Genomic DNA, 27,125 nt, shown 5'->3' with positions numbered 1-27,125 from the left:
GACGATGGAATGATGGGAAAATTATATAAAATCACAAAAACAAAATTAAAAAATATAATGTGAATTTAGGGGGGAAATCCTTAGTATTCTGGATTATTTATTGTTTTCCTCTCTTTTGAGGCTTTTAATTTGGTGAATACGGAATACTTTAGGGACTTCCTGTGAAGCTTATCTTGGAAAAACTTTAAGAATCAAAAACATTTATTGATAACATACATAAATACATAAGAAACAATTCATCACTTTATTATATTCAGCGTTGTGTGTCAGGCATTGAAATTCTCTATTGAATAAATTATATATTTTGGGAAAGTGTAAAGTTTCCGACGGTATCTGAAAGCAACGCGAGAAAAGAAAGCGTGATGTGGTCACATGACAACAAAAGTAACTCACGTGACAGAACCAACATCCAGAGCTGGAGTTAGTGTAGAGTGTTGGGTTGGGACTGTGTGTGTGTGGTTATGCGGGTCAGCATGGTGTCTGTACCTGGACGAGTCGGTGTGCTCGGTGCTCTGTGTGTGTCCGCCATGATGAGTGCGGTTTGTGCGCTCAGCGGCGGAATGCTGTTCCCGCGAGAGTCTCCGTCCAGAGAAGTGAAGGAGCTGAGCGGACTGTGGGGCTTCAGGGCGGACAAGTCCCCCAGCAGGAACCTGGGCTTCGAGAGGGCATGGTACAAACGTAGATTGGCTGAGGTGAGAGGGAGGAGGTGGTGGGTCAACAAACAAAGCAGCTCGCTTTGTAAATAAGACTGCAGTAAAGTCAGCCTCCACTTCGAAAAACCGTGCAAAAAGCTAACCCTCACTTTGTTTTACGATATCCATATATACTAGACATTACGGTTAGAGCGTGCAATTTCAATGTTAAAGCAACAGATTCCGACTGAAATAGCATAAAAGAATTGTATTCCACCTAAATCCACACTTATATAAAGGAAACGTCCTGTTTGTTTTGATATTCCACATCAGAATGAACTGATATTTTGTGAGGGCCACCCTGAGGTGGTCTAGTCAGTGTTAAGTGGAATTAGTTTGTGGAAACAGGTTTCCTATGTATAGTTGTCTAAATTAGATGTGATGGTAGAATATAGGTCAATTCTGCTATTTCAGAGGGAAAATTCCACATTTGTCGCTGTTATTTTGAAAATGAACGCTCTTATGTCTAGTATGTATATATACATATATAATATATATATAATTTTAACTTTATTGTATTAATTTATATTTGCCTCTGTTGTCTTTTGTTCCTTCAAGATGATGCACTCTTTAGGATAAATAAAAGTCTAAATAGAATTAAAAAAAGTAACATGAAGTAACATTAACTCCATGTTATTATCATGGTATTACTAAAAAGGATTATTACCACCATCCCAGTGAAAACTCCTGCTTCACACTGATTCTAATGGCTTTATTCCCCCCCCCCCCCCCCCCCAGACTGGCCCAGTGATTGACATGCCAGTTCCTGCCAGCTACAATGACATCACACAGGACCACTCGCTGAGAGATTTCATCGGCTGGGTGTGGTATGAGCGAGAGGTAGTGGTGCCTGCACGCTGGCTCTCAGACGAAGGCACAAGAGTGGTTATCAGAGTGGGAAGTGCTCACTATTATTCAGTGGTGGTGAGTATTTGTGTATCTCGCTGTTAGAGTAGAAAAATAAAGTATGTCACTAATCATACTTCTGCGTTGACAGTGGGTGAACGGGGTGAAAGTGACTGAGCATGCAGGTGGCCATCTTCCTTTTGAGGCTGAGATAGGCGCGTTACTCCGCAAAGACCCGACCTCGCCGTGCAGGATCACCATCGCCGTCAACAACACACTGACCCTGGAGACTCTTCCTCCAGGAACCATCCAGCGCTTTGACGACCACACCAAGTAATCTCACCTTTTTATATATCTATATGTATATATAACCAAAGTTTATTCACCAGTGTGCAAATAAAATAATACAATGTTAGACAAACTCACTTTTGTCTTATTTACAGACAGGGATTTTTTTGCCCCCATTTCTGATTATCTCCATTAACCATAACAACAAAAGTAATAATCAATCACATCACTCCCCAAATAAGCATGTTAGCCAAGTCTCTCAGAAGTCGCTTTTACAAGTTAGGCTATGCATTTATATATTGAACTATGCAGGGGACCCATTGCTTATCTATGAAATTACAGACACCAGTGTCGTTTTCCACTATGATGTAATTCCTCAACAGATATCCTGATGACTTTTTTGTGCAAAACTACTCCTTTGACTTCTTCAACTATGCTGGCATACATCGCCCTGTGCTGCTCTACACCACTCCCAAGGCATATGTGGACGACATCACTGCGGTGACCGACTTCTCGGATAACACTGGTAGACACACACACAAACAATTGAGTTGTTTTTCAGGTTTGTAAAGGGGTCATTGACGTGAGTCATTCTAATTTATGCTGTTTTTGCTGTTTGCTCCTGTGTTTTAGGTTTTGTCGATTACAAAGTGTCAGTCCAAGGTGCGACCACAGCGACGCTGAAGGTCACCCTGCAGGACCGAGACGGACACTGTGTAGCCTCCTCCACTGAGCTGTCTGGAGTGCTCAAAGTGGTGGATGTCAACCTGTGGTGGCCGTACTTGATGCATGAAAATCCAGGTTATCTGTACTCTCTGGAGGTAAGACCTCAGGTCCTTATTGACTAATTTTGGTCACATAAGTATTGCCACTAGTTTTGTTAGAGTAGTCTAAAATAATAATTCCACCAGGAACATCAACACCACGTTATTACATGTAATTGTACAATAACGCGAATAGAGAAATTAAATTTTCCACAATGATAGAAAACTACATTCATGTAAATCATCATTACTATGAGTGAGTTTTCAATGCATTAATTCATTTCGGATGTGTAATGAAATGCTGTTCCACCATTGACTTGTCACTCAGTATGAGTTTGTCATATTTCACTTAATTGCATGCCACCAAATTAGCTGGAACTCTTTCAGCTACACGTCTTGTTGTCATAGAGACTTGATGCTGCATTTTACTTTTACTCAATCACAGGAGTGTTGCAGCATGACCCGGCAGCTAACATATTCCTGACTTAAACTTCCCAGACTTTCTCCAGTGATTTGTTAGCACATCATTCTCATATTATCTCTGTAACAAATAAACCGAATAAAATAAAATTCCAAAAAAGATCAACTCATTGTGACTTGGAACAGTTTATCTTAGTGATTAATAGGATACATCCTGTAGTAGTGTTGCAATACTAGGCACATGTTTTGTGTCAGTTTGAATGTGTGGCAACATTTCCTGCTTAAAAGAGCTGATGAAGACTCTGAAAGACAGTGGAATATTAACATAGCAATGGATATGTACTTTCTTCATTACTGTAAACTAACACACTAGTGTTTCGCTTGTAAGTTAACTTCATGTATGCACATGTACTGTACATGCATACAAGTTTAAGTTATGACTTAGTTTCCTAACTCATTGAAATTGCTGAGTATTTTTTTCCAAACCTTCTATACAAGGTCTGAAAAGCTGCGTTTAGCAGATGGTAAGAAATTGTGGTTTTTGAATCAGGCACTTGTTCCATTCAATGTCCAGGTTCGCTTAATGGCGCCAAATGAAGACGTGTATACCCTACCAGTAGGCATCCGCTCGGTTAAGGTTACCAGCACCCAGTTCCTCATCAACAACAAACCCTTCTACTTCCACGGAGTCAATAAACACGAGGACGCTGATGTGAGTACCACTAGAGGGCAGCAAAGATCTAACAATGAGTCAGTCTGATTTCTACTTTGAATTGAGCTTCTCTGTCCTTCTGTTTGCAGCAACATCTTCTGATTTACATGAGAACAGAAGCTCATTGATCTATTTTTCTGTTTACCTGTTAGATTCGTGGCAAAGGCTTGGACTGGCCCCTGATCGTCAAGGACTTCAACTTACTCAAGTGGCTGGGGGCCAACTCCTTTCGCACCAGTCACTACCCATACGCCGAGGAGATCATGCAGATGTGTGACCGCCATGGCATCGTAGTGATCGATGAGTGTCCGGGGGTGGGCATCAAAGACATGTAAGTGTCCCTGTGGCCTTCAGGTGTGTGTGGTCATCAGCATGGTCAACCTACATTTCACTTTTAGTCACAGTGTGCAAGAACAGAGAACAAAGTAGCGCGTGGTGTCATTAACACCAATACAAAAATACCCAGTTACGTTAATTAAATGCATGTTAGTTCAGTGTCATTTGCTAAAAAAAACATGTTAATAGAATTAAATACCATAAAATTGTACTGATTACCGCACTGATTTGAAATCTGCCCTCTTCTGCGATGATGCGTTGCGATTGGGTCATCGTGTGTACACGACGCGCATCAGTTCTGCAACAGGAAATGGCAGCAATCATGTCATCCAGCCTTTAACTTCATAGTCTACTCCACTGACCGGTGTCTTCCCAAAAATGGATGATTTTCCAGAAACTGTACAATAACAACTGTAATTTGTACATAATCTACACATAATGATAATGGCTGGTCTTTGTGAAACTGTAATTTTGTTTCTTGAATCAAATAATCACATTGGTGGTTAAGGTCATGACAACTAGACGACATGATTGATATTCTGATGCAAATACATACTTTTCTTCCAACATCTCTTTTAAAGTTGCAACAAATCAAAAATAGAACAATACCTACAACATGTTTATTTCCATGTTTTCTCTGGGTTTTCCGGTATCCTCCCACAGTCCAAAAACATGCAGATTTGGTGATTAGGTCACTTGGACGCTCTAAATTGACCGTAGGTGTGAGTGTGAGTGAATTGTTGTGTCCCTGTGATGGACTGGCGAGCTGTCCAGGGTGTACCCTGCCTCTCGCCCTATGTCAGCTGAGCACAGCACCCCCGTGACCCTCATGTGGAGGAGAAAGCGGTAGAAAATGGATGTTTATTTCCCCTGAAAATGCTGTTGGGGGTGCCGAGTCATCTCATTGTGTCCGTCTGTCTGTTTTGAAATTGGCTGGAAAATGTCGTAGGGACACTGGATAACTGGATAATCATAATAAGAAGAATAATAATACTAAACGAAATCAGATCACACCCATAACACATCAGAACGTAGATGTTTTCAGGGCCAGACCCTCATTAACCTGTGTGCGTGCATGTGCGCTTTACTGTCCTTAATTACACAATGTCCCACACCTATGACTTCACTGCCAAAATGCACTGAACAGCACACAACAGACGGCTGCCTCAGCATTCCCAACTAATTCTAAAAGCTCTGACTGTGTTAAATGAATAAATCCATCCATCCGTCTTCTATCGCTTTATCCTCCACATGAGGGTCACAGGGGGCTGCTGGTGCCAATCCCAGCTGACACAGGGCGAAAGGCAGGGGGTCACACCCCAGACAGATCGCCAATCCATCACAGGGCATTAATAAATCTAAATTAATAAATACATTAAAACAATTTCAATAAAAGAAATAATAGAACCGTATAATCGATTAATAGGCTCGAAGTCTTTTTATAAGAATTAAAACAGGTTTTCTGATTTTTCAGCTTCTTAAATGTGAATATTTTCTAATAGTTTTAATGGTTTCACATAAAGATTACTCAATTAATCGGGAAAATAATCCACAGATTAATCAATTGTGTCAAAAATCCTTTACATCTGTCATTCACATACATACGTAAATGATCATTTTGGGGTCTGAATATTGAAGAGAAGAACACATATAGGGTAAGTATAAGTAAATATGTGATTAAATCTTTAAACTGATTTACTTGTTTAATTCAACTTAAATGACACTGGATTGGTGTAACACAACTATAATTAATGCAATTGAAAGTGTTCCATTGGTATCAATGGTGGGGGGGCCCCCCATAAAGGCTTGGACCGGCCCTGGCTGCTAGTGTTGTAGTAAACTTGTCGCCTTGGTTTTTAAGGTACATGAATGAGAGCTGAATAAGGACTTATTCATATCTTTTTTTTTGTGTCTTTTTCTTGAACTAGTCGTAGTTTTGGAAACGCCTCCCTCACCCACCACCTTGTTGTCATGGACGAGCTTGTACGTCGGGACAAGAACCATCCTTCTGTGGTCATGTGGTCTGTCGCTAATGAGCCCGCTGCAGAGATGCCTCCTGCTGATCTGTATTTCAAGTGAGTATTAATAATGGACCCGCCCATAATTCACACACACAAAGTGACGCTGGGCTGTTGGAATGGGTGGGGAATCTGGGGAACAGAAATGTATTTAAAGCATTTGAGCTCCCTGTGTTTCTCAGTTTCAGCCTATCCCTTTAATCTAATGCATGGAATGCAGAAAGAGTAGTCGTGAAGCCGCCTGGAACATTCACAGCTGGAGCTCAGCGACAGCCTGAGGCTTCAGAGTGACACACAGGGCAAACAAACAAACACCCTGAGTGAAGTGGTGTACAGTGGTATTCTAAAGCTTAAGGGCCCGTCTACACAGAGACAGGTTAAGATGAATACGCATACGCATGCCTGAGAAGCGTTCTGTCCACACGCAGACGGCGTTTCAGGGCACCGTATTTTTTGAAAATGGCGCCCAGAGTGGAGAAAATCTCAAAACGCCGGCCTCGCATTTCCATGTAGACAGCGAATACGCTACTTTAGGAAAATGATGACGTCATATTCCCATCTCTCTCTTGCGCTGTCATTCATTGTCTCGTGTCTGGAGACTGTTTGAAAGTTTTACCAACCACTGTAATAGATTTATTCCTCCTTATCCCATGCAGATTTGCCATTAATATTACAGATGGGAATAGTGCTTAAGTGTGTAAACAGCAGCAGTGCAGGGGAAAATAAACATTTTTCCTTTCAATCTGCTGAACGTCTGGGTTTTTTGAGCAGTAGAATCCACCTCTGACACACCTTTTGTGTCTAGGTCTCGCTGTACTAGCTGTTGCCTCTGTCTGTCTCAACATAAAATGAATCACTTCCTGTGTTCAGTGCGGGAGTGTTGCCAGGTGACAGGAGATCTAAGCTCCACTACTAAGGAGCTGACAGACGTTATCAACATCGTGTGAACTCGTAATACAGACTTCTTGCATGTTGTGACATTTGTAATGTACCTGACGCTTGGATCCACACCTCTACACACACATTTTCAGATTATGCACCTTTTGTTTTTCTTGCAGAACCTTGATAAAGCATACTAAAGCTCTGGACCCAACACGGCCCGTCACTTACATCACAGATAGTAACTATGCTCGAGACAAAGGGGTGAGTTTGTACACTTCACTTCTTGTTTAGCTGAAGAAGAAAGTTTTGTTTTTTTTCTAACTTGTTGGGTCTCAGGTCACGCCCACTTCAAATCCATGCCAAGAGTCTCCATTTTTTTTCACCGTTTGTGTTGAAACGAGGTGTGGTCAGATTCACTGTTGCTGCATTCCTGCTGCATTTATTTTATCAACACAAATCTGTTCTGAAGGCAGTGTGGCACATGTACACTCTTCATGTCACACACACACACACACACACAGCTGGTCCACTCGGGTGCATAAGTAAAAAAACTGCCCATATTCTTCCTGGCAAATCCTTTTTTTAAACTATGTGCCACGGTTTAAAGGATTAAGAAATGGCACTGTGCTTGGTGTGTTGCATGTTACACCCACAACACGCCCATGTGAGTAAATCCCTCTGCAAGTCTGATATCTTACAGTGAGTCAAATAAAGTGCCGGTTAAAAATAAGGGACTAAAGATCGGGTTGTCATGGTATCCCGCCGAGTTTTATCTGTTTCAAATCCTGAAGTGCTTGTTGACAGACATGTTGACATGCCTGAGGATTTTCACATTCCTGTGTCGTGAGTAACGTCTTCTCAAGCTGATGTTTGTGTCTTGAAGGGTCTCATTAGTTTGACGACACTTAACTTCTGCAGCCGAGAATTTCACAATTCAAGAACTATTTTAACAATGTTGCTGCTGCAATCAGCCGTTCTCACTCTTAATCGGAGTGAACATTTACAACGATACAAAGAGCGACACAAACGATGCTTCGTAATCTAACGGGTATTTGTTACAGCTATAAATCTGTGAGAAGTTTTTTTTTTTTTTTTTCAAAGTATCCCTCCCAATCATACTTTTTTGTCTTTTATCTTGTCCTTAGGCTCCCTACGTGGATGTAATCTGTGTAAACAGTTATTTCTCCTGGTACCATGATCAAGGTCACTTGGAGGTCATCCCCATCCAGCTCAACACTCAGTTTGAGAACTGGTATGGGAAATATCAGAAACCCATCATTCAGAGTGAATATGGAGCGGACGCGGTGCCCGGGCTTCATAGTGTGAGTATTACCATACGCAGACTTTCAATGAGGCCACGCGGTTGGTGTAGCGGTTAGCACTCTTGCTTTTGCAGCAAGACGACCTGGGTTCACGTGCCAATCTGGGCCGTTCTGTGTGGAGTTTGCATGTTCTCCCCACGTGTGCGTAGGTTTTGTCTGGGTTCTTCGGTTTGGGGATTAGCCAAATTGGCCACTCTGAGAGGATGGTCGTTTGTCTCTATGTGGCCCTGTGACGGAGCAGTAGAAAAAGCAGTAGAAGATGGATGGATGGACACTTTAAATGACTCGGCCAGCAGTTATGGTTATATTTACATGTTTCTTTGCAGACTCCTAAGGCAGCTTTCTTTTCACCTTTCAGGATCCACCCATGATGTTTACTGAGGAGTACCAGAAGGCAGTCCTAAAGAACTACCACGACGTGTTTGACCAGAAGAGGAAGCTGTATGTTGTGGGGGAACTCATCTGGAACTTTGCCGATTTCATGACTTCACAAGGTACAACACCAGCAAATCACAACAACCTGTTTCGGAAAGGTGGTTCCAAAAACTTGGCAGTTTGGTTGTTCATTCTGAATTGATTTAGTTTAGAGTTAGTTCTATCAACTCTAGTAGTTCTATCAACTCACAGTAACGCTCTGTTTAAATGTAGTTCATTTGTGTCATATTGAACAATTTTACCTGTTTTCACCAGCAATATTACATTAATGCATAATATTATCTATAACCATGGTTCTCAAACTGTGGTACTCCCCTGGTGGTACTTGGAGGAAAATCCGAAACACTGTTCCACTGTGTATACTGTACCAGGGTTTGTGATCAGAGTGGGGCTGAGGAATTCTGACAGGGGTGCGTAGAAAATGAAACAAATGAGAACAAAAATTCCACCTTATCTCTCATTCCATCTTAATCCAATTTCACTATGCCAGTGTGTGAAGTATATGTGAGGAAGAGGAGGATGATGAGAGAGCAAATTATCCTATTGGGAATAAATCTGCATCCTTGGTGGTACTTGGTATAAAAAGTTTGAGAACCACTGATGTATAACATTGCATTAGTGCTGCATTATATATAACAGTTAAAAAAACAAGACTTGAAAGCAGCTGAAAATGAAATGTAAGCTGGAACAGGTCAAACTTGGGTGTAATAGGCTCATGCTAATACTTCATTTAAAAAAAACCTAATGCTGCCTGTTTCATAATTACGGTATAAATGTCAACACTCGCCTGTCCCGTTTCATTAATTATAGGCCTATTTCAATTCATCTTTGACAGGTCATGGAACAACATTTAAAAGTTATTTACTTTTGTATTTGGGTGATGGTGACATAACCTGTAATATCTAAAGAAGAATTGTGCCCCCACACAGTAATAACAGCCTTTTCATCTACAGCAAAAGGACATGCCAAAGTCTGCTTAATTAATTCTTTCCATTACAAAGATTTGATAGATGATGCCCATACCATTCCTTAAGCCAATCCCTTGTTATTGTGTCCCTGGCTGCCACACTCACAATCCCAAACAATATTTTGTTTTTGTTTTGTTTTTTCAAAGCTATCGAGTTTGGCAGTCCTGCAAAGTATTTAAACAATATAGTATATCGTATCATCACCCCATATCGTGATATTTATTAGGGATGGGAATCGGTATCGGATCGGATATTGGACAGACAAAAATGTAGAATCCGATACAATCCAAAAATCCTATATATCGCATGTTTCATTATGCACAGACTGTAAAAATTTAAATAAAAATGAGTCATGTTTGGGCTGTTTATTTAATTTTTTTAGGAGAACAATATTTGTTGCAGTTTTGTGAAAATGATGTCTTTGAAATGACTCGGCACAGCTTCATAGTTTTTGATCGGTATCGGACACAAAAAAGTGGTATCGAAACATCCCTTATATTTATCGCATTGCCAGATTCTTACCAATACACAGCCCCAATCATAACTGAAAGCCTTCATTTCCCTGTTCTTGGTATACAGGAAGTACAGTTAAAAAAAAAAAAAACTGACAAAGCCCTCTTTGTTTCAGCATCAGGTGCATAACAAGGTTGTTGTTGATCATGTCTCATGTCTGCAGGAATCACCCGCGTGGTGGGAAACAAGAAGGGCATTTTCACCAGGCAAAGGCAGCCCAAAGCAGCAGCCTTATTCCTGAGAGAGAGGTACTGGAGTCTGGCAAACCAAACAGGAATACTACCCACGTGGACCAAGTATCCCTGCTCCCTCTGACACCGTTTGGGAATCCAGCCCAGGAGGACTGATTCACACCTATAGCCGTGTTTCCACCGAGTCGGTCCAGTTTGGTACAGTACGCATTTTTTTTGTGTTTCCATTAGGAATGGTACCAAAATAACCAGCCACAAGCATTCCATTCTTTGGCACCCTTCCCTTGGCGGTACCGGATTAAAATGGTATGGTACAGTCAGGGAGTTGTCAGCTGATTGGGCAACAGGAAAACGTCAGTCCCTTGCGATTGGTGTAAATATCCCATGGATGTCGAGGCAAAAGCCTGCATCCTATTCTCATACAAATCTTCTATTGTGAAAGTTCATCCGTCTTCTGATTGAACTTCGATTTTTAGACAACAGTAAGCTTTCCTTTTCCTTGTTAACCAGTTTTGGCGTGTATCTTTCTGTCAGATTTGACGCTCCCTCATCCCGGTTCATCGTCCTGTGCGCACGTTTTCTTATTTCCATACAAAGCCTGACGTCAACAGCCACAAACTGAGCAGGGAAAAAAAAGAGCTGCTCGATGTCCTCCATTGTTGTCCGTTGTGTCGCGTTTGATGTCGTCGCAACAGTATGGCGTCGCGCTACCATCAGGCATTGCTCACCCCCCCGTCTACCGAATAAAGATACTGTTCTCCATCGAAACGCAAGCTTGACCCAGGGCTTTACCATTCCTAACCGTACCATACTCTACCAAACTGAACCGTACCATGATGGAAACACAGCAGGATGTGGAAAAATGTGCATACTGTTGGTTAGTTTGAGGAAAATCTACTTGGGGACAATGTGCATTTAAACACTTTTTATGCTGATTTATGAATACATGATTTTACAGTTTTTTTGTGGTTGTTATGGTTGTGATGTGGTTTCTGCAGAAAACGTCTGTGCGATTTAAAGCTGCAGTACATAACTTTTTTTTGTTATTCTGCCTCCGTTTGGTCTTTGTGAACAGAAATGGAATTATTTCATTATTTGTTTGCTGCCTCCTTTTAAAATTGACTAAGTAAGCTTTTGTGTGTATACAACAGAAGCGTCGGGGTGGGCGGGACAAGAGGTTTTTTTACCCGACTAAACTGCTGAACCGGGTTTTCTGAGCAGGAGAATCTGAAACGAAAACGTAACTTTGGTCTAATCAGCTGTGGGAACTCAACTGACAATGGTTTAAATCAAATGGACATCTGTTCAAGTTTTCAAGTTATGCATTATGACGGTGTATTATGGCCAAACCTTCGAGAATAAAGTCTTAATTTTACGAAAATAAAGTCGCAATTTTGTCCACAAAAAGAGATGATTTTCTCCAAGTCTGTGTGATACTTTCTTCCAAACAGACTCAGTTTCTTGCACAATCTTTTAAAGTCCTGATGGTAAAGATAATGTGATGCTAATGTGACAATGTGTAAAAATGTAACTTCACAAAATCCTCTGCGTTCCTCATCTTGACGCAGGTCGCAGCTGATCATCTGAGATTTTGCGTGCATAATAATTACAACTTTATTCCCGTAACATTACGACTTTATTCTCGAAAGATAAAAAAAAGAATCTTTCTTAAGTTTGGCCCTAAAACTCTGCCGTAATGCACTGTCTGACCTTTCCTCTGGTAAGACGATATCAGGACATACATTACAAAGATGCTGCAAAGATGGGGCCACCATCATTTTTGTTTCCTGTGTTTTAAGTTTCTTTAATTAAAGTTGTTTTGTAAATGCAATGTCAATGCATCTTAATCAGAAAAGTGCATTCTTTTTTCTATAAGAGGTCAGAAAAATTACTATAAATATGAATGAATTATATTAAAAAATAAAACGATCTTTTGCAAACTTGATTTCTGAAATCACTGTGACTGAAATAACTTTGAGTGTCATGTGTGGACAGTGCAACAGTGAATATTTGGTGTATTTTTAAATGCAGTAGCTGAGAGTTAACATGAGGATGTTAAAGGTAAAAAATTAAGTCATTTTTTAGTACATTTGTTTCCAAGACTTTAACAAGGCAAGTGGCTTTGGTCCAGCTTTACCAAATTCCTTCCAACAACCAAAATCAATCAACCAAACCATAAAGCAATAAAAAAGGAGATGTATCAGTGCTGCTGATAATGATCAGCTAGATGTGACCGAAATGCTTTCATTCATTTTTGTGGCCACATTGACATCAAGGTTTTCACACATTTCCCTTACAGGTCATTCATAAATGTGATATTTATTTTGGTTACTGTAACAAAAAACTAAAAACACAATTCCTTCATCCATTACTACCTACACTTTGGTATTGATAATAAAATGATGACTGGTTAAGTCATTAAGTTGAGTGCTTCAAAATGAGTAAAATGATTTCTGAGGATCTGAGAGATAATATACAAGATTAAATATTGAACATGCCGTTTCATTTTTTACAATAGCTTCACAGTCTGCCAGGTTCATATTAAGAACACAAGAGGCTGCAACAATTATTAGATTATTAATCAATTAACAACTAAATTAATTGTCAACTGTTTTGATAATTCAAATTTTTTTTCAATAATTAAAACAAGTTTTCTGATTTCTCAGCTTCTTAAATTTGAATATTTGATAAACACCAAGGTTATAATAGTTAACCATCTATTTTAGTTTTTATTTCGTTGACTTTTTGTTAAAATGAGTTAGTTTTAATTAGTTTTTAGAGCTGGTTTGCTAGTTTTTTTTTAGTAGTTTTTTGTTTTTGTCATGAGGTGGAAGATTCAAAAAAGGGGATAACAAGTATGTATGACATTAATTTACAAAGACGAAAACTAAGCACATTTTCGCTCAGTTGGTTTTATGAACACACAATTCAGTTTCAGTTAGTTAATGTTTTTATTTCTATTTCAGTTAACGATAATGTTTTTGGTTTTTTTTCAATTTTAGTTTTCGTTAACTATAATAACCTTGGTAAACACAATTTTTTTTTAAACCACACAAGTAGAAAATAACAGATGAATCGATTATAAAAATCAATAGTTGCAGCCCGACAACACGCCATCAATTCCTGTATCGCCCCATCACTATTTAGGTCACTCAGTGTTAACGGTAACGAATTTGATTCAAATAATTAAAAACAGGTCGTTTTCAGAGGGAATGTTTTAATGGTAGATCATTTCCACATGACAATCAAACAATTTAAAATGTACTCATGTCAACCCTTTTCCACAGTTTTTCCCTTGAAGATAAGGTGGATTTGAACAGATTACTTTCTCCCCTGCACCCTCTTACCATTCATGTAACACTTTTCCATGTAAGAAAATACAGCATTTCAAAACATATTTGGCAATACAGAAGCAAACCCACCAAGTTTTCCTCCAGAAAGAAATTGAATTAACATTTTATGCTGACACATGGATTCCAAGCCCTCCACCCCCCCTCAACCTTTTGTTTTTTATTAAAATGATGCAGAATGTTAACAGTCTAGACAGCTAAAGGGTATAATCGATGACGGAAAGAGAAACTGACAATCGTGTAGAGAGGACTCGCAGCTAACAAAACATGTCCTAGCTAGAAAAAAAGAAAGGAAGATGGCAATTATATGGTGGAGTTCAGGAAGGGGGCGAAAAAACTTTTGCACCGACACTGGATATTGATCTTTGGGAATTACCAATTCATCAGATTACATTTTAAGGAAGGCAAGCAGAAGTGCCCGTTAAAGTTACCATTCTTTGTTTTACAAGGCTGTTACTGTTGCTCGTCTTTGGCTCAAGGCCTAGTGATCAGACAAAAGGCACTTTTATTGGCATTGGTGATGCAACTAACCTGGCAGTTTACCTCAGGGCCCCAAACATATGTTTCGTGAAAATGCGGCATCGCCTATCTTGACCTTTTTTGACATTTCATGATGACGCAACGTTAAGAATTAAGCAATCCTTTTACCAGCAAAAGATTTTTTCTTTTTTCAAACATTTAACATCCAAATTCCTTTAAAGTAACTGCACACATCTTAGTGTAATAGCTTTGCATATGACTGGAACCACTGACGTAACAGGCTACCCAGCCTACACTTCTCAGTACTATGGTCGATTCTCACAGCATCCAGTTGCTGCCAAAAAAAACAACAACAAAAAAAAACTAGGAAGTAATGTCAGTTTGACTCCTCCACATTAAAGACTTGTGCAAGTGAATCCTTATCCTTGTTTTATAAGTGCGCATAATTTCCCCAGGAAAAAGGACAAAGACAGTAGAATCTAATTCTTTAGTTTAGATGGAAAAAGTACCTGATGGTAAGTCTGCCCACACAATACTGTGCAAGAAACAATGACAACCTTGCCACTAATCATGTGCACGAGGTTTCCAAAGCAAATCAGTGTGAAATGAGTCTCTCTTTTCAAGCAGATACTGGCTCACATTCATTTCTGTGCAGCATGAAACAAGAGTTTCAGAGATCGGACATTTCAAGAACACGAAGGACATAAAGGTAGAGCCAGAGTTTGGTTTGTCTGACTGGGCTGCTGTTAAGTTTAGTTGCGGCTGCCATTTATAACTGCCATTCAAATGGTGTCACATTAATCAAATGTATGATAGTGAGCTGACAAAGAGTGGACAGGGAGGTGTGGCGTCCCTTAAAGTCCGATGCCAATTGTGAAACGAACGGAAAAAACTCTCTGCCTGAAAAACTCAATTACACACAGTCACATACTGCTTTGGAAAAGTGTGATGAAACAACCGATCATACATACAATGTGTAGTAAATTGGTCACAACATGCAAAAACAGATGCACAGTTTGAAATAGCTAGATAAATAAAAAAATAATAATAAAAAACATTACCTCAATTTCCATTTACAACTGATGACTTCATATGTTATCACAGGAAGCACGTCACTGAAATGACTTTCCTGACCGCTGACAACCTTCGCCCTACAACACAAGAGTCTAGGAGAACTTGAATTCTATTAAAACAAGAAGGGTTAAGGGTTAGAAAGGAGACGGTGAAAACTTAGTCAACAAGCCGGTTCAACACCACATCACAATGTTACAGTACAGTTATTACTACGACTGTTAAAGGTCAAGGACAACGTAGTGGAGGATTGTCCGCCAGGATATACTGTAACTGTTAACTTGATACTTCACTGGATTCTGGATGGGCAAAAAAAGACTGTGGTCCTATTGTGTCACTAAAATGACAATACAACAAGCTGCGCTTGCCTTTTCTCATAATCCATCTGTCTAAACCTCACTACTGTTCGTACCACTTAATGAGAAGCTTCGGTGAGACAAAAACATCAGCAGCCTGTCCTACTGGAGGAAAAACAAACCCCACATATGGCTCAACAAAACCACTTTGTTTTCTTACAGAATCTTCTGCCATGTGCCACTTCCGCAATTGCTGTCAGCAAATCATAAAAAAAAAAAAAAAAAAGGTTTCCAAGTTTCATTTAAGTCCTGCAAATGAACTGTAACTCAGCTTGGCAAGATCACCGCTACTGTTCAATTGACATCAAATGTATACAGACCTGGACAGTGAACAAAAGCCCAAAGAGACATGAAATAAAGCAACAGAAAAATTAAGAGATGTTTCTGCCACCAGGCCACTTGAGCACAGTCACAGTGTAGCAGCCTTTGCTACGTAATGAGACTCTATGGGGGAGGGAGAAACACGTGACTGGTATCTTAATTTTTTACAAAACTGGGAAAAGATAAAGCCTTGCACCTGCAACAAGTAAAACTGGAACATTTAAAAGAAAAAAAAAAGTAATTCACCTTAACATTCCTTTAGGCACATAAGTCTTTATGGATTCCACGTGTGTGGTGGTCAGGAATGCTCTTCACAACAATAACTAAAAATGAGGAGGGTGCTTTTTATGCTAACTTGACGAGGAAAAACTGATAGTTCCGTTTAAAAGATTAGTGTCAAGTGGTGCGAGATGAAACAGTAACCACTTACAACAAAGAAATCCACACGACTCTGAACTGCATGCCTGACCAGGATTACAGGACTCAACGGTGTCCCGAACACGTCTTTAGACTCAACTGTTGCCCTGGGATTATTAATTGTGTTGTTTTTTTTTTTTTTTATTCCAGATTTACTCATGTTATCTTCTGTTCAGTTAGTTGTTGTTTGTCTTTTTTTCCCCATTTAAGTTTGAGTCAACACTAAATCACAATCTAGCTTTAAATATTGCTCAGCAGTATTTACAGAATTGCAAAAACAAACAATCTGACTGATCTAAACACAATATCTCACATTGTCCCATGTTCAGTTTAGTGGTCCTTCTCAAAAAGAAATGTTGTGTAAACATGAGGGGGGGGGGGGGGGAACAATTCTGTATAAATGTTTGCCAGCACATCCTGCCATAGAACCTTATCTGCAAACTGTACGATCACCTCAACAAGTGTTTATCTAATTTTGGGACACATTACTCCGTTCCAGGTTTAGTGCAGATCTGCTGTGCAGTCATTAATTAAGGACCTCACTAACCATTTCAAGTAAACCACTTTTTAATGTCCCGTTTTTTCTTCCATGCTGCGATCCTTTTTGTTCAAAAGAGAAATATCCACCATCATTCTGTGTTGTGGCCCTCTTGACTCTGCTTGCTCATGTTATTGTGTTTCCCCACATATGCGCACACACTCACTCTCTCTCATACACACACACACATACACACATAGAGCTAGCCCCATCATCAAGTGAGTACAATGTTAAACAAGGTAAAACACGTTAAAAATGAAAATCCGTTTTCACTTACAAATCCTTCCATGTTTGCAATCAACACTGAGATGTCAGGCCCAACATTTAAGTTATATTTCTTCATTTTTTTTTTGAACACACAGCAGAATAAACATCGTTTGGAAGCAAGGTCTCCTGGTGGCAAGTCAAATGTTCAGAGGTCATTTCTTTTTTGTTGTTGTTGGTGTTTTGTTTGTTGTATTTTTCCTTGCCGTTCTTGACAGCTTAGTCCTGCTTGGCCTGAAGCTGCTGCTTCCAGGCCTCATTCAAGTAAACTAGTCGCTTGTAGTTGAGAATAAAGAGAATGAAGTTCAGCGCATATGTGGTGATGCAGATGACGCAGAAGTCCTTTAGGACAAAGTAGAGGATGTAGCCCAGGTAGAGTGAACCCACCACCGACAAGATGGATGTCGTCATGAGAATAAGGGCGGCCATTGCACTGACAGTCATTCCTATGGCAAGAAACACAAACTAGGGCTTAGGCAAGTGACGTATGTAAGAGAGGGATTGAGGGAGAGAGGGGGAAAGAGAGAGAGAGAGAAGACAACCCTAGCAACACAAAGGGAACCTGATGAGTCTGCACTCACTGGTCACAAAGCTTTCCGCCTCAGACTGTTCTCTATTTATATGATCAGCCTCCTCGTGATGACATTTAGCTCACACACTGAACCGACTGGTCATACTTTTCTGTTGTCACATGAGGTGTAGTCAGAGTTTCTAAGGCAGAGTTTGCCCACTGAGTGCACTTGTGACATTTCGTCAACTGCTAAATAACAGATAAAGTTTTTTCATGCAACATATCATTAGAAAGGATGCTCTATTTGACTTGTGCAGTATTTGAACCTGGGAGGTGCCAATTCATCCATTATTCTAGACCCACTGGTGGGTGCCCAAGTTGAAAATGGTATGTCCTGGTTTTTCTTACTGGCAGAATACCTGGCTCAAAGGTTTCTGTTACTCTGCTATATCTAAAAGCCTGATTTATACTTCATCATGTGATACTTTAAAATGTGACAAAAGAAAGTTTCATGTCACGTCATGTGACCTGTAGATTTGTCATGTGGCTAGTGGTAAACAAAGGAGGGGGTTTAAAGTATAATTTCTGCTAAATTCATTGGGTCACACTAGGGCTGCAAATAACTATTATTTTAATAATCAATTTTTGTATTTGTTGATTATCTTCTTGATTAATCAAGCACTGTAAAATGTCAGAGAATGTTGAAAAATGTTGTTTAGTGTTCACCAATTGTGTTCTCAAATATCTTGTTTTATCCACAAACCAATATTATTCACTTTTACTGATTTCTTTATTATATGGAGCAAAGAAACCAGAAAGTATTGACATTTAAGAAAGAAAAAAATCAGAAAGCTTGTTTTAGTTATTGAAAAATCAAACTCTTTGCAGCCCTAGGTCATACTCAAGATGACACATTTTGCTGGTCCTGATGTGCACATCAAGTTTGGTGAGTTTTAGTGCATGGGGCAAGGCCCTCAAAAGTGCACGCAAGTGAAAGAAAAATTATGATGAACCAGTCAGTGCTCGGGCGCTTAGAATTGCACGTTATTGGGTAGGAGTATGAATCAGGCTTAACATAGGGACATGACTAAGTCTACTAAATATAATTTACACATTGTGAATTCTGATAACCAATAATGACAGAAAATTAAACATTTACATAAATTTCATACAGTTGGGTCCAGTGATTCAAGTAGTAAAAGTTGGAGTGTTAGATGTAGACTGATAAATGAATGCCCGTTACATCCAAGCTCTTAACAGACGAGCCAACACAATGCTGACCAAGGCCGTCAGTGCCAGGCAAATCTCACTGTATTGCAAAATATAATGAACTTTCAAATTTGGTGTTTTTCTATAAACCAGCAATGACTTTATTTTATGGAAACTGAGTGGGAAAGTGCAACTAAATGTTTGGCTGGAAAAGTTAGGAGGCATTCAACTATAAAGAAGGAAGTGGTGTGATTTAATCCTTGTAAGAACGCTGAAAGAATTTCCTGGTAGTAAATTTCACTCACTGTCAAGAAAAACTATCAGACGTGACAGAGGGGGTGTTTGCGTGGATACAGGGGTGGGGGGGAACATTTATCAGATCAAACTGCTGAACAAACTGTGTTTTGAGCAGTAGAATTTACTTCAAAAACTTTTCATGGATTCCTGACGCGTTTGCGGCCATTTCATTTTACTAGAGCATTCTTGCTGTTGTCCCCATCTGTCTTGACATTAAATAAATAACTTCCTGTATGCGGTGCAGATATGTCTATTAGTTGCAATACTTTAATCAGCATTGTGTGAACTCTTTTTAACGGTTTGAATGATATGGACATTTGTTTATATTTAAGAGTTATACACTACAATCTTAATTACAACCACACGTTTCTAAAGTTGCTGTGGTAGAGAACAGGTCTTACAGCATGGGAAATACACTGACCATATTCTGACTGACACTACTGTTATCACTGGTTGTATACCATGACAATATATCCCATAAGGTGAAAACAATCTATCCATTGTGACAGATGTTTATGTCCTCTTACTATTAATATCTCTGAGTGTATTAGACCACTGTGGGTTTAATACACATGGCAAAATCACAGCTTTATGGACACAATGTTTTGGGTGTTTTTTCTGTGATATTTCCATCAAAGCAATGAAGTAGTTAATAGATGATTAATTTGCAGAATTACCAAAAATCAGTCATTATTGTCGTTATACTGTCACAAACCAGCAGTGCCTTTAAGAGAGGTCACAGCAGTGGCATTTATGTAATGTTGTTGCAAAAGTTTGATCTACACTAAAAATCCCTTCCAACAAAAGCCTCAAGCTGAACAGAAACTAACCTATAACTAGGAGTCACTCATGCCTACTCATAAATACTACTGGCTAGTCCAAGGTTGTGAGACAATCCAAGTTCTGAGACTGACGGATCATGATTTTAATATGGAAATCTTGACCCGCTGTAGCTATTTGGCTTAACTGGGCAGCTATTGTGTTAGTCAAATGAGTGGCAACTACTGTGGCTAAACTGTGGCTTGTTCTGTGCCAGCACCAGGTGGCCAGGGAAGTCTACACACCACTCAGCAGGCCCACATGTCAAACCAGCATGACTGAGTCAGCAATGCCATCACTGAGGAGAACTGACGATGGATATAACAAGAGAGAGAGAGAGAAACTCTTCAAGAAACATCATATCACACATACAGAGAAATGTTTTCTTAATGGTCAGGACCAAAGTTAGACAAATACAGCATTATTCGGGGTCAAATCATCTGACTTATTCTGTTACTTCACTGATATATATTATTGACGGATACTTGGTGGAAATCAATTAGAATCTGTCCAAAAAACATAAAAGACTTTTGGAGTGTGCTTCAAAATATCAGCCACTTATTTCACAAATACTTCATGTAAACATGGCCACAAACAGGAATGTCAGCATCATATGAATTAGAATTGGTCAAAGAGACATAACAGTGGAATTGAGACAGTGTTAGATGCTGCAGAGGAAGAGATTTATCACCAGAGCTTACAAAAATATAAACAGTTAATAAAATGAAAAGTTACCTAGTAGGAGCTGAAAGGCATAAAAGGCAATCCCATAGACACTGTTGGGTTGGTTCAGTGCACTGTCATTTCCAAAAATTGAGCCCAAGAGACCAAAACCTCGACCCCACCTAAATGAGGAAAAAAATAATACAGAAGAGAAGTGTGTCAGGGTAAAAAGACTGGACGATAACTGTATAATTCAAACCAATGAGTGAGACAAAATAAGTGATAGTTTAAAAACAAAATACCTCAATCAAATCAAAGTCAACTGATAAAATGTCCCCAAAATATTTATTTTGTTTTCCTACAAATGGAAATTCCATTGTAACCAAAACAAGCAAACCTGTGACTCTCTTATTTAAGAACTTTGAAGTACTTACTCAAAAGGGTGACATAATTTGTCTGAGTATCACAACCACTGTCCAATGCTACTTACTTGTAGCACACATGGCTTTGCTTCAAAATATGCACTTCCTTCTGATGTTTTTTATTCTTTCATTTCATGTGCATTTTTGTTATCAATGGTAATGAGGAAACAGTCATAATTTTACTGCCCAAGAATGAGAAAGCAATTTCATTCATTTAATAATTTTTTAGGTCAAGCTTCAGTTCAAATGTCATTGTGTAAAAAGATGTAAATGTGATGGGGGGGGGTACCCAAGCCCAATCTAAATGTAAAAATCCATCCAGTTCATCAAATATAAAAAGACTGACAGAGGATTTGCTCACTCATTCAACAAATATGTACAAGGGTTAGGGTTAGACAGCTTGCATTCTAATTATGTTGTTGTTTTGACACCAACGGTTACAAAGAATCTTATTCAGTGAGGATACACTTGATTCATCAATAAATGCATGCTCACATTAAAGCAAGTATGGCAACTTCAGACTTGGTTATACAAGAACTGTCATTTTAAGAACATTAAGAGCACATGATTGCTTAACCAACTCTTGACATTAGCACATGAGAGAAAAAGCAAATCATAGTAATGCAGCATTTTATCTGTGGACCTTGGACTATTTATTTGATTGGAAAACACAGAAACGTTTCAAGTAGTTTTCCTCTAATCTCTGGAGCATGAATAGTATGAACACTGTCACAGTAAACAGCCAGAGAGTACAGTGAAGTTTTAAAACCCTCAAACTTACTGACAACTGCCTGTTGACATTAAAACGACTGCTGCTGACAACAGTAAAATTACCACATGAAATTACCTTCGGTTAAAAGATCAATTGGAATACAGTCTAGAATCTTAGTTCTCAAACTGTGGTACACCAACAGCGGTGTGCAAGCTTCCCCTGGTGGTCCTTGGAAACTGGCAGTTTTATGAGCGCCTTCATTCATTCATTAAAATAGATTTATGATTTGCCCTGGTGTATTGATTGTCGTATTTACACTTAGAAGGACAACAATATATGACCAAATTGTTATTTTGACCCATCCTTATCCTGTATATACCAGGGTATGTGATCGCAGTGGAGCAGAGGAATTTTGACCGGAGTTCGTAAAAATCGTAACAAATAATGAATTAAATAATGTTTTTTTTAAACTAATGAATTAAATAATATTAATAACAATTTGAGTCACCTTATCTCTAGCTCCATTTTAATTATGTGAGGAAGAGGAGGATGAGAGAGCAAAGTATCTCATTGATGAAAAGTCCATACCTGACTTTGCTCGGCGTATTTATACCACTGTATTTTAACGTTGGTGATAATGGTGTTACTTCAAGAGCAATATTTTTCTCAGGTGGTACTACAAAGTTTGAGAACCACTGGTCTAGAATGAATTAATTGCTTCAACCGGCAAAAATAACAACAAGACACCAACATTAACGCTAGTCTGGGCATGCTATACGTCAATACGTACGTGTTACAGATGTGTTGTGCTAACAATCCAGTCAACATTAGCAATCAGTGTCTCAATGCATAATGTAACGATGCTGAATGCTAACAGGCTAAGAAGTATACTGTGGGTTTCGTTAGCTAACGGTTAGCAAAGTTAGCTTCGTCTAGCTAACCAGAAAGCACACTGTGTGTTTATTAAACGTTAAGGTTTCATGTAACTTATCCCTTCGCTTTTCACTCACATTCAGCTCGCAGCATGCCAGCACTTGAGGTGTGCACTTAGCTTTAGCGGTGCCAGCTAACAGACAGCTGTAAGCTGAGTGCATTTGACAGTTTAAAGCGCGAAGCCCTTCCCAGACTGAGGCTGCCACAATAGCAGGCTGCTTCAGTGAGCGCCACTGTACTGTCGGCGCTCTTTGCTGAATTCAAATTACCTTGAGCTGAACACTTTCGAACAGCTGATGTCGCTGCTGATGTCGCACATTGCCGTGTAACTCGAATCCCGAGCCTTTTCCCTCTCGACGTGAAAAGCATAAAGAGACAGGAGGATGCCGAGCAGGCACACGAGCAGCCTGGCTATTCTTTCCCACCGAGGGGTGGACACTCTCAGGACGGGCGCCGCCATCACTCCCTGGCCTAGCTGGAGACACGCATACATACGCAGCGAGCTCGCCCGTGAAACACAGCCGTGACGTGGGACACGTCAGGACGTGCCACACCGTCAGGGGCGGGGCCTCAGCGCAGAGGAGTGACAGGCAATTTTTTTTTCTTTTTCAGATTAAACTAAATAACAGAAGATACATACAAAACATTCATGCGAGGGATATAACGTACATGTAATGAAATGTATAATATATCATTTTATTTTAATTGGAGCCCATATAAAACTAATTGTTGATATATGTCTTATTTCAATGCCTTTAATGTCTTTTATGGGCCACCTTGACAGGTAAACAATCACATTAATGATGACTGTGTTCCATGTCAGGATGCATGGTGGTTCACTGTGACACTGTCATTACAGAGCTCCTTTGGTCAGCACCTGTGCTTTTCCCACTTTATCATGTCAACTTGACTGCTGTGCAAATTTGTGTACTTTGAACATCATCATCAAAACCAGCAAAAAATCAACCAGCAAAATCAAATGAAGTGAGTTTTTTCAGGCCTAATGAAGACAAAACATCACAGCAATGCATCATTTCTAGTAATGTTGTGATGCAAAATATTTTAATTAATTACATACACATAACACTGAAAAAGTGAAAATACATTTAAGAAAAATATTTAACAAACATCAACTGAGACATTACAATAGGGCAGGCAGCCACATGCCTGGGGCCTTAAGCTAAGTGTGGGGGCCCAGAGAACAGCTTTGTTTACACTCCTAAGAAGTAACACAAAAACCCAATAGCAGGTCCTCATGCTGTTGTCACTTATATATAGATATATAGATACTTAGATATGGCAAAAATAGTCACGAAAAAAGACACCAAAGTAAAGAAGCCTGATTGGTGAGATAACTCCTGGATCTCCCTTCTTATCTGAATCTGCACCAAGTCGAATGCGTCTTTCTTTAATCCATACTCCTGCATTCCACAAAGTTAAAAGTCATTGTGTAGTTTTTCTGTAACCCTCATAAAATGAGACAGAAGCCTGGTTCTTTCCAAGTTAGTTCATGGAAAGTGGTTTATGACAGACGAAGAATAAAAAGGTGCGACTTGTGAATAAAGAGCACCAAGCCAGATCTCTTATGGTTGTAATATTTACTTTTATAATATTTACATTTCACCACTCATTCCTACTCTCGTCCATCGTTTTTGGCTGTTTTTTGAGTGCATTGATGTTTAAGTCACATGATTTTTAAACATCATCCTTTATTTTTTGAATCTGTGTCCTCTGAACATTTATATTTCGGTCAACTTTCCACCTCCCTCCTGAGATAAAAAACATTGGTGCAAAATTACAAGAATCCTTAAAATGATGTATGATTTTAGATATAAATTGAAATAGATGGATGTTGGATGTTTTACCCTTTTATTGCTTTCATAAAAAACTTAGTGGAAAAACTCTTTAATGTCAAAGTGAAAACAGATTTCTACAAAGTAATGTTAATTAAACAAAAATATATAAAGAAGTATAATTGTTTGCATAATTATTCACCCCCTTCAAGTCAGTATTTAGTAGATGCACCTTTGGCTGCAATCACAGCTCTGAGTCTGTGTGGATAAGTGTCAATCAGTCTTGTACATCTGCACACTGCAATTTTGCTCCATTCTTCTTTGCAAAACATCTCAAGCTCTGTCAGGTTGCGTGGGTATCGGGCATGAACAGCCCTTTTCAAGTCCAGCCACAAATTCTCTATAGGATTGAGGTCTGGGCTTTGACTCGGCCACTCCAGAACATTTACCTGGTTCTTTTTAAACCATTCCTGTGTAGCTTTTGCAGTATGCTTTGGATCATTGTCTTGCTGGAAAATAAATCTTCTCCCAAGCCGTAGTTCTCTTGCAGACTGAATAAGATTGTCCCCCAGGATTCGGTGTGTTCTCTCACAAGTCTCCTACTTGCACGGTCACTCAGTTTATGAGGGCAGCCTGATCTAGGCAGATTCACACATGTGCCATATTCCTTCCATTTCTTGATGATTGATTTCACTGAACGCCGGGGGATGTTCAATGCCTTTGAAATGTTTTGGTATCCATCCCCTGAATTATACTTTTCAATAACCCTTTCCCTGAGTGGTTTGGAGTGTTTTTCTGTCTTCATGGTGTAATGGTAGCCAGGGAAACTGATCAACCAGTCTCTGGACCCTTCAGACACAGGTGTTTTATACCTCAATCACTTGAGACACACCCACACCACTCAGGTGACACCAATTGGATGGACCTCTATTGAATTAGACCATTAAATTAAAAAGGGGATAAATAATTATACAAACAATTATATTTCTTCATATATTTTTGTTTCATTAACATTACTTTGTAGAAATCTGTTTTCACTTTGACATTAAAGAGTTTTTTCCAATAAATCTTTGTGTGACAAAAGCCAAATTTTATTGACCATGATTGATTTATGAAAGCAATAAAAGGGTAAAACATCCAAGGGGGTGAATATTTATGATAGGCACTGTACAATGTGATTCTGATCGGATATCATATGCTTGGTGCTTTGGTGAGCAAGGCTTATCCTCCACCTCAACTCCACCTCGTTGGTCATATCATGCTTCAAATGGGAAATTATTTTGCAAATTTGGCTACATCCATTTTATACACTGCTTGGCCAAAAAAAAAGTCGCCACCTGGATTTAAATAAGCAAAGGTACTGTACGAGCCTGTGGGGGCAGTGCTATGATCTGGGGTGCTGCAGTTGGTCAGGTCTAGGTTCAGCAACATTATGTGCCCAAAGAATGAGGTCAGCTGACTACCTGAATATAATGAATGACCAGATCATTCCATCAATGGATTTTTTCTTCCCTGATGGCACAGGCATATTCCAAGATGACAATGCCTGGATTCATCAGGCTCAAATTGTGAAAGAGCATGAGACATCATTTTCATACATGGATTGGCCACCACAGAGTCCAGACAAGAGCTGAAACAATTAATCGATGAATCGATTATTAATCGATTACTACATTAATCGACAACTATTTTGATAATCGATTAATCTGTTCAAAGCTTTTTTCATGATTAAAACAAGATTTCCGATTATTTAAGCTTCTTAAATGTGAGTATTTTCTTCATTTCTTTGCTCTGGATAACAAAGAAATCATTAAGAGTTAATCATTTTGGTTTGTGGACAAAACAAGACATTTGAGAACATCATCATTTCTAGGTGTGACGAACACCGATTTTCTGATATTTTATGGACCAAACGATTAATTGAGAAAATAATCAACAGATTCAACGGTTATGAAAATAATCGTTGCATCTGTAGTCCAGACCTTAACCCCATTGAGAAACTTTGGGATGTGCTGAAGATTTTCTGCGGTGGTCCGACGCTCCCATCATCAATACAAGATCTTGGTGAAGAATTAATGCAACACTAGACGGAAATAAATCTTGTGACATTGCAGAAGCTTATCGAAACAATGCCACCGTGAATGAGTGCCGTAGTCAAAGCTAAAGTGTGTATAATATAGATAAAAATCCACCTAAATGTAGCCCCCACCCTCCAGGTCGCCCTCAAAGTCACTTGTAACGCCCCTGCTGAGTCTGAGCAGCGTGGTCATGTGACTTAGTGTATATAAACACAGGGTGACATCATCTGTTTACTCTCCCAGAGACTCTTTGGCGAAAACAAACCACCGCTGCCCTTCACTTTGAAATGGCGACAGACATGGAAAGATTCGTCTCCTTTGAGGAGACTTATTATGATCAATATGACTATTACAACCTGCTCGAATACTCGTGCCACGCTTGTGGCAAAGGCAGATCTAAGAGGGAGATCGAGCTGAACACGAACCGCCATATTCCTGCAGGACACGAGAGGAAGATCGCGGAGAAATTTTACAACAGCCAAATGAAACGCAGGAGAACCAAGA

The 27,125-nt window shown here is 39.4% G+C and overlaps 2 protein-coding genes across 2 annotated transcripts; one reads left to right on the top strand and one right to left on the bottom strand.

Annotated features, from left to right (window-relative positions):
- Positions 1 to 388: 388 nt before the first annotated feature.
- Positions 389 to 12,049, top strand: gusb (glucuronidase, beta). Its single transcript, XM_058627973.1, has 12 exons — positions 389 to 692; positions 1,431 to 1,616; positions 1,690 to 1,871; positions 2,210 to 2,352; positions 2,460 to 2,647; positions 3,585 to 3,722; positions 3,875 to 4,053; positions 5,987 to 6,133; positions 7,135 to 7,219; positions 8,104 to 8,280; positions 8,639 to 8,774; positions 10,360 to 12,049. The coding sequence occupies exons 1-12, from the start codon at positions 462 to 464 to the stop codon at positions 10,509 to 10,511; spliced, it is 1,944 nt and encodes a 647-aa protein (XP_058483956.1). The 5' UTR covers positions 389 to 461; the 3' UTR covers positions 10,512 to 12,049.
- Positions 12,050 to 13,584: 1,535 nt separating this feature from the next.
- Positions 13,585 to 23,293, bottom strand: vkorc1l1 (vitamin K epoxide reductase complex, subunit 1-like 1). Its single transcript, XM_058628016.1, has 3 exons — positions 23,020 to 23,293; positions 20,756 to 20,865; positions 13,585 to 17,630 (listed from the first exon to the last, which is right to left on the bottom strand). Exons 1-3 carry the CDS (start codon positions 23,241 to 23,243, stop codon positions 17,404 to 17,406), a joined length of 561 nt encoding a protein of 186 aa, XP_058483999.1. The 5' UTR covers positions 23,244 to 23,293; the 3' UTR covers positions 13,585 to 17,403.
- Between the last annotated feature and the right edge of the window lie 3,832 nt (positions 23,294 to 27,125).

Source organism: Solea solea, chromosome 4, assembly GCF_958295425.1.
Source record: "Solea solea chromosome 4, fSolSol10.1, whole genome shotgun sequence".
NCBI lineage: Eukaryota > Metazoa > Chordata > Actinopteri > Pleuronectiformes > Soleidae > Solea > Solea solea.
This window is presented reverse-complemented; position numbering and strand designations above follow the sequence as displayed.